Source organism: Dysidea avara, chromosome 11 (assembly GCF_963678975.1).
Source record: "Dysidea avara chromosome 11, odDysAvar1.4, whole genome shotgun sequence".
NCBI lineage: Eukaryota > Metazoa > Porifera > Demospongiae > Dictyoceratida > Dysideidae > Dysidea > Dysidea avara.
The window spans coordinates 15,750,479-15,758,684 of record NC_089282.1 but is presented as its reverse complement, the minus strand read 5'-3'; the positions used below and the strand labels follow the sequence as shown (position 1 = coordinate 15,758,684).

Genomic DNA, 8,206 nt, shown 5'->3' with positions numbered 1-8,206 from the left:
AATATTTGTAAATTTTCCATGTAATTTAACCATGCAATTAACAATTCATGATGTGTTTAGTGTTTTTCATCACAAGAATTGAGTTGACATCATGATAATCGTGATATTTGTTCATGGCAATAATTGTATAGCAAAATATCAATATCGCCCATCACTAGTAGAGAGATCAGCTAGAAACCAGTGACCTGTAGAGAATTCAGCTACAAAAACAAAACATCCTTTAGAGAGATCAGCCAAACAAAGTTACCCTGTAGAGAGAGCAGCGAGAAACAAATCACCCTGTAGAGAGTCCAGCTTCAAAGAAACCACAGAGTTCAGCTACTGTATAAACAAGTTACCTTGTAGAGAGATCGGTTAGAAACAAATCAGCTGGAAACAAGTCACCTTATAGAGAGATCGGCTAGAAACTAGACACAATGTAGAGAGTTCAGCTACAAGTAAATCACCTTACAAGTAATTCTGCTTCTGTACTACTGCAAGGACTTTCTATGATATTATTCCAGCTACATACCGATTTTCAGCTCATTGCTCTAAGCGGTTTGCCTGGTAGTCGTGAAAACTAATAGTTTTTATTCGTAAAAAATCGATTGTGTAATTGTGACACAGGTTGGCATTTATGTCATATCTCTTTATCTCGATTCCTTTCAAACCACAGAAAGGCACTCCTACGATGGTTACTCCATCTACATAGCAATTTTCAACTCATTCCTCGTAGGGGTTTACCCTGTGTGTGTGACAGACCTTCGACCTTATTTTATACAAATAATCGGTCATAACTATGTGAATGTTCATCGGATTCCTACCAAAGTTGGTACTGAGATCCATCTTAATAAGCCCTTTAAGTTTGCCAAATATCAGCCCATTTGGAGCACATATTCGTGTTTTATTGCGGATTTTGCGAAGTGTGCAAAATGAGGAAGAAGAAAAAATGAAGAAATTAAAACAAAATTTTGATTGCTCGCATCTTGGAAATGGCTGGAGCGATTTTCTTCAAATTTGGTATGTAGACCTCCCTAACTGGCCGGCACTTCTCTAGCAAATTCGGTTCCAATCAGATTAGGGATCACAGAGCTACATAGGTGTAAAATTGCATTTTTTTCCCTTCCTGTTAATATACTCACGGTGTGGCATGCCAGCTTCTTGGGCCGCACAACACACTACCGTGTGTCTTGATATTGTTTTGTACAACCCTGCAGCTGTCATTTTATCTTTAAGTACTGACTGATTACATTGTGAGTATACCTTAGCCATATTTATTGGACCCACTTGACATAACTACTATAATGAGGTGGTCTTATTCGAGGCGGTCTTATTACAGAGGTGATCTTATTACAGAGTTGGTCTTTGTTAAGAGGTACATGTTAATATGACGTATTGACCAATTTTAGTGTTTCAGTTTTCAATTTCAGCTGTTTCCAATGTCCCACACATTCCAGACAACACCATGCTCACCTATACACTCAGCGAGTGGATCAGAAACTACAAAAAGAGTTTATGTGGTTTAAAAGAGAGGCAACATATACTGTGGGCAGGATGAGAAGTGGAACATAATTTAGTGTTGTGGCAAGTTTTCATTCACATTGCTATAATTTAAGAAATTCATAGTTTAGCCTGCTCCACCTATGCAAACCTAAGGTATACAATGAGATGCTGTAAATCTCACTTGGCTGACACTTAACTAAATTACAAGATGGACACATCAAGCTAACTGGAACAACAAGCACCCATTATCTAGTGTAACTGCTGACATCGATGCTATGCATTGTTTGCTAGGTATTCAATGCCAGGCTATAGCGAGCTATAGTCATGACATACGTATGGAACTACCTAGGTTAGTATGCAATATATCTGTGGTTCAATGAATGTAAGTGGGTTTTACAGCCACAGGTATGCATTATGTATGTACAAGATTAAAAGGTAACCTCTAACCTGTAGAGCACAAAGGCAAAATAATTTTAACTCCTCGTTGATTCTTAATTCGTTACCAGCTTTCTGTCTCCATTTGCATTGACTGCAAATTGAACCATCTTACAGGTTCCCAAATTTTGATCAGCTTTATGTAGTTTTGTATTTGTTTACCTACTGGATTTAAAACCTCCTCTGTACAGCTATAATACAAATGTAATTACCTTTTCTTGACTATTAGATCGCAGCATGGTGTTTCTAAATGATGATAACATTACAATTAGAAAATTATATTATAATATAATTACAAGGGGTCAGGAATCTAGTCTCAGAGTTACCAATATGTTAAAAAGTAGTAACTGGAGCCCTTGCAAGACAAAAGTAGAAAATAATTAAAATGTAGCTACTTATAAGACTAAATAATTATATTAACAAATCAACTACATCCCATGATGCTAATGCCCGAACATTAAATATCTTGTATGAACAGGAGATGGTAACATGAGCTGCCTGCTGATTCAGAAGTATACAACACTTTGGTAGATGGCACACAGCTAAGTCTTGTAACAGTCACTGGCATGAAATGGCCTAGACAGCCAAATTCAATTGTCACACTGAAAATCCAGTATGTTGAAGGTCAAGCAGTAATGAACCATAGTAATCTTCTGTATGGTTCCTTGCTGCCAAAAAGTGATGTTCAGTATTGGTGACTACAGTAAGATCTAGTAGCACAATAGAATCTGTGGAAACTAGCACGAGATCAGGTTTGCTTAGAGTAGATGTGATATGAGGTGGAGTAGTACTTGGCATGGGACTAGCCTGGTAGCCAGGAAGATCAGCATAAAGCTTATAACAAGGTGGTAAATCCTTTTTAAAATTCTGAACAAAAACCTGCAAAACAGAGTCATGATGCCAAGTGTATCTCCCTTGATTAAGTGCAATGGAACAATGAGGACATTCTTAGTAACTATATCCAGAAATTTATTCTGTACAGCAATGAAATAAAATAATAAAATAACAATTCAAGGATAGTATTCCAATAATCAACGTGATAAAGCATAAACTGCTACGAGCATCCATTAATAACAGGTGAACGGATGTTAGAAACTGATGCCTTATAGTAGCAGAAAGCGTATCGAAAACAACAACTGGTGCATCCTGAAAGTCTTGTACTTTTGCTGTTTCTTGGCAATTTAGAAGACAAGTAGCCCAATCAACTTTACTAATCGACTCTTCCTTGAATTCAACTACCTTTGGAGCATGCATAAGAAATTTTGTTTATCAAGGCTATACAGCAAAAGGACTTTAAAACACCAGGTCCTACAGCCTGTTTAAAGATGTTTGTAAAGTTTCAGAAAGAAAGTTTTGTTTTGTAGTCTAAAAAGTGCTGTTGTGTAAGTATTGTGCATTCTAGTTATTAAAGCTCTGTCCGTGTTTGATATAAATGATATAAAAATATATACGAAAATGTTCATCATGAAAATATGTTCATGAAATATATTAGCTTATGTAATTACTGACATAACTGTTTTATAGTCTATTGTATTTTAACAGGAAAAAAACCAGGATAACTATTTATATAAAAGGATAATGAATATTAATTATAACATTCAGCACCTGCAAAGTGTTTCGAATGATGAAAAGAAGGTTTAGCAATTCTTTATATGACAGTAAAAATTTTCATTGTTTCTTTTTAATCAGTTTTGTCTGAAATGTGAAGAATTATTAAAAGCTAAGCGTGATGAAGAGGTCTCACATGCAGAACAAGGACAAGGACAAGAATTTGTGAAGAAAAGTGGTGCTAGAGAAAAAGTAATGTATCATAAGGTACTAAACCATTGTGATCATTCATATTTATGTTTAGCTATCACAAAAATATGAAGCAGTAAAAGTTGAGCGTAATAAACTTGAGGCACATGCAAACTTAAAGAAACAAGAATTTGAGAGTGAAAAGCAAAAGGTGGTAATGGAAGATGCTGAACCATTGTATAAACTCATGTTATTATGTTTGTATAGCTATCACAAGAATGTGAAGAATTAAAAGTTAAGCTCAGTGAAGCGGTTTCACATGCAAACTTAATGAAACAAGAATTTGAGAGTGAAAGGCAAAAGGTGGTAATGGAAGATGCTGAACCATTGTATAAACTCATGTTATTATGTTTGTATAGCTATCACAAGAATGTGAAGAATTAAAAGCTAAGCTCAATGAAGCGGTCTCACATGCAGACGTAACGAAACAAGGCTTTGAGGAACAAAGCAGTGCTATGGAAAAGGTAGCAGGAAATGCTAAATCATTACGTCCTTTGTTCTTTTGTGTATCACACAAATACTTGGAGAAGTGACCACATGATGTATAGTAATGTCATAGTGATGTATGGTCTCTTAAAAGTGAAGGGTACAAGTGACCATATTTTGATTATTTATTGAAAACATTAGGTTTTGCTTCTTAGTGTGCATTTTCTATATAGCCTCTCTATTTGTTATCTTATCTGTACCATAAGTTACCCTTTTATCAAAATGTTGTTTTAGAGTATGAATGTTTCTATATGGTTATGAAACACTTGATTGCTAGTTGTTTTTTTATCAATGAAAAGAAGGTTTAGTATTTCTTTATATGACAGTAAAAAATTTCATTGTTTCTTTTTAATCAGCTTTCTCTGAAATGTGAAGAATTATTAAAAGCTAAGCCTGATGAAGAGGTCTCACATGCAGAACAAGGACAAGGACAAGAATTTGTGAAGAAAAGTGGTGCTAGAGAAAAGGTAATGTATCATAAGGTACTAAACCATTGTGATCATTCATATTTATGTTTAGCTATCACGAAACTATGAAGCATTAAAAGTTAAGCATAACAAACTTGAGGAAGAGGTTTCACATGCAAACTTAAAGAAACTAGAATTTGAGAGTGAAAAGCAAAAGGTGATAATGGAAGATGCTGAACCATTGTATAAACTTATGTTATTATGTTTGTATAGCTATTACAAGAATGTGAAGAATTAAAAGCTAAGCTCAATGAAGCGGTCTCACATGCAGACGTAACGAAACAAGGCTTTGAGGAACAAAGCAGTGCTATGGAAAAGGTAGCAGGAAATGCTAAATCATTACGTCCTTTGTTCTTTTGTGTATCACACAAATACTTGGAGAAGTGACCACATGATGTATAGTAATGTCATAGTGATGTATGGTCTCTTAAAAGTGAAGGGTACAAGTGACCATATTTTGATTATTGAAAACATTAGGTTTTGCTTATTAGATGTGCATTTTCTATATAGCCTCTCTATTTGTTATCTTATCAGTACCATATGTTATCCTTTTATCAAAATGTTGTTTTAGAGTATGAATATTTCTATATGGTTATGAAACACTTGATTGCTAGGTGTTTTTTTTTCAATGAAAAAAACTTCGTAAATTCAAGGTTAGTTATAGGTGAATGGCATTAATTTTCATACCAATACACTTTACTGTTCTGATTTATAAAGAATCTTAGGAGAGGTCAGGCAAGCCATGGCCTAAACTGTTCTTATCTGTCACAGAAGAGGAGCAATTTGACTGGCTGAGCATACAGCTCTCTTGTTTTCACATTCCTCAAATTGATTAACAAAGAAGTGAACTGCCCATTTTTTAGCCAATAATTACTGTATGTTAAAAAGTCTTAAAGTTATAGCACTAGACAGTTGTAACAGAAAAAAATTATTTTGTACAGCAACTGCACGACAAATAAACTACAGGTGTTTATGAAATTGTTCATAGTTCATCATCAAAGCAGGCTAGGTAAATTCATCAAGGTATAGTGTTTTCCCTATACTCCTTTGTGTACACAAAGAAGAAAGCCAATCCTGTAAAGAATGATGATGGTAAACTTTATTTCTACCATGAACAAGTGCATGTGTAAGTCACTTGACCTTTGCTGTATGGATATGCAACCAAGATATTGTCATTGAACAGGAAAGTGTGACAGTGTATATGCATTTAAAATTAGTATTTTTCACTGTATATGCTAGTGATTAGAATTTTTTGTAGTATATATTATGGAGTTTTTCTTAGCCAGAAACAATCATCTTGCACGTAGAATGAGGTAGCAAGTAAGTATCATTGCAGGATCATGTGCACATGTGCACATGACATGGGAAGATCAGTGTCAATCATATGGTCCCACATGAGTGATTTAGCAGTGGGTGGATACAACAGGGTTGCATTTTTGACTGAAACCCCTCTGAAAACATTGTGCACACCCAAAATCAGTTTCCGGAGCGGTTGAGTGAATCTGCATAATTTGCAGCTGCAGACTAGCAGCTAAGTGGTTAAAACTACAGTTGTTAGCTATATCATAGCTGTACAATCTATGTATTAAATGGTACTCGGGCACTGTCTCAACCAGGATTAGAGGTGGTTGCAATGGCACTAGACTAGGATTCAGATCAACAATATTCTAATGTGGTAGGCACTCTAATAAAGCAGTCAGTTACTCTGCTGCAAAGTTATTACTTTTATAAAACAGTTGAATGTACCTAAACATAAAACTAGCTATTATAAAGTTCTTTATGAACATAAACAGCTAAAATGAAATACAGCAGTGGATTTAAAACAGTGTGTGAAGAACACTCAGCTATTTAAGTGCTATGAGATTGAATTTGGTGACACTTTTTGAAAAAGTATTGTCAATTAAAATCTTTCAGCTACAACCTACGTAATGGATCCTTCCACTATGTGATATATAGTCAGTTTGAAAATCACAATGATATTTAATGTCACGATACACTCGTAACGTTGCACAAGGTGGTTATTGGAGAAACTCTGCCCTTTTCATCTGAAAGTTGGGGGGGCTCCAGCCCTCCTTCCACAGCCACTTTATTATGTATCCCTTCAAACTCCTGATTTCCTTTTATAAATACAACATAAATAAGATTCTCTTAGACCTACTGGTGAAAATATATTTGAAGAATTTTCAGAGTAGTTTGATCATAGATTTGTGTAGCTAGTCGTGACATTTTTATATGTTATAGTCACTTAAAGATATTTTTTGTAGCCACTTCTAGAGATTGGTATTGAATAATTAGTCCGGTCCCTTATGTCAAAATTTTGGCAAAATCGTTACACGGTGGATCAAAGCACCAAACTTGGTACAGTTACATGTATAACCAAATTTCAGAGGGGTGCCATCACCTAACCCCTCTGTACGCCTAGTTATACCCTCATATTTAATCTCAAGACAATTGTTCATTTACATGAAAACAAATTACTAAATCATGTTAACAAGCTTGTTGCAGCTGCTTTGTACAAAAGGAGCTCTTTAGCCCTTTTACAGTGTTTGTAAGGTAAACATTCATTAATTGTTTAATATTGTAGCATAGCAACAAGTATCGCACTCCAATTAATGATCACCATAATATACAATATGTTCTATTTTTATAGCTGCCTTCTGAAACTAGCTGCACATAACTTTATGTAGGTCTTAATTAACACCTATGGAAGCCATAGACTGGGACTCATGCATTATATTCAGTAAACACACTGGAAATTTGAAATGCCCAGTAGATAGTTATGAGTATAATGGTTTGGAAGTTTACAGAAATTTTCTGGGAATTGTTGAAGAGTTTTGCAGTTTAGATGCATCACCAGTTGATGTCAAATTTGAAGGTGACAACTTGGCAGAAGTGTTTTATCAAAACAAAGCTAAATGGCACAAATCTTGTCATTTAAAATTCTCTGCTTCTAAATTGCTTAGAGTTAGAGCACAAAGAGAAAGAGAGAAAGAGTGTGCCTCTATTAATGATCAAAGGTGGTCAAAACGTCATTCGATGGCAAATACTGTAAATGAAGAGTGCTGTATATTTTGTTCACTGCCATCTGGTAACAGCGTGTTTACACTAGACGTAGAATTCGAGCTATTGTGGAATAATTTGATCCGGTCCGATTAGTGCTTCAATGTAAACACATGCCGAATTGAGCCATGCAAATTCGAATGGGGCTACCTACCTGAGGTGGTCCAGTTCAATTCAATGCGACTCACATCTGTGTGTAAACAATTGTGACCTTGCAGTTCGATTTAACTCTAATAAACGGAATAAAAGTACGGACAGTTACAGCTAAAATGGTGACTGTAATGATGAAGTGAAGCAACAGAGAAGTATTTAGGCGACGATAAGGAAACACAGCTTAAAGAACAACACAAGGGCTCAAAGCAAACATGTACGCATGCGAATCAATAGTTAAATGTAGTTAAATATTCACTCTCAAACAACTCCTTGCGAATCAACTACATGGAGTTGAGAGTAGTCGCCAACATCGAAGCTAACACTTT

At 35.3% G+C, this 8,206-nt stretch overlaps 1 protein-coding gene across 1 annotated transcript in view; it reads left to right on the top strand.

The window, feature by feature from the left end:
- Positions 1-3,477: 3,477 nt before the first annotated feature.
- The window catches only part of LOC136237614 (long-chain-fatty-acid--CoA ligase ACSBG2-like), a 41,834-nt gene continuing 37,105 nt past the window's right edge, over positions 3,478-8,206 (top strand). The window contains exons 1-8 of the mRNA XM_066027825.1: positions 3,478-3,552; positions 3,607-3,717; positions 3,770-3,865; positions 3,922-4,017; positions 4,074-4,178; positions 4,557-4,667; positions 4,720-4,824; positions 4,881-4,985. Of these exons, the coding sequence (XP_065883897.1) occupies positions 3,496-3,552; positions 3,607-3,717; positions 3,770-3,865; positions 3,922-4,017; positions 4,074-4,178; positions 4,557-4,667; positions 4,720-4,824; positions 4,881-4,985 (786 nt within the window). The 5' untranslated portion in view covers positions 3,478-3,495. The remainder of the gene's footprint in view (positions 3,553-3,606; positions 3,718-3,769; positions 3,866-3,921; positions 4,018-4,073; positions 4,179-4,556; positions 4,668-4,719; positions 4,825-4,880; positions 4,986-8,206) is intronic.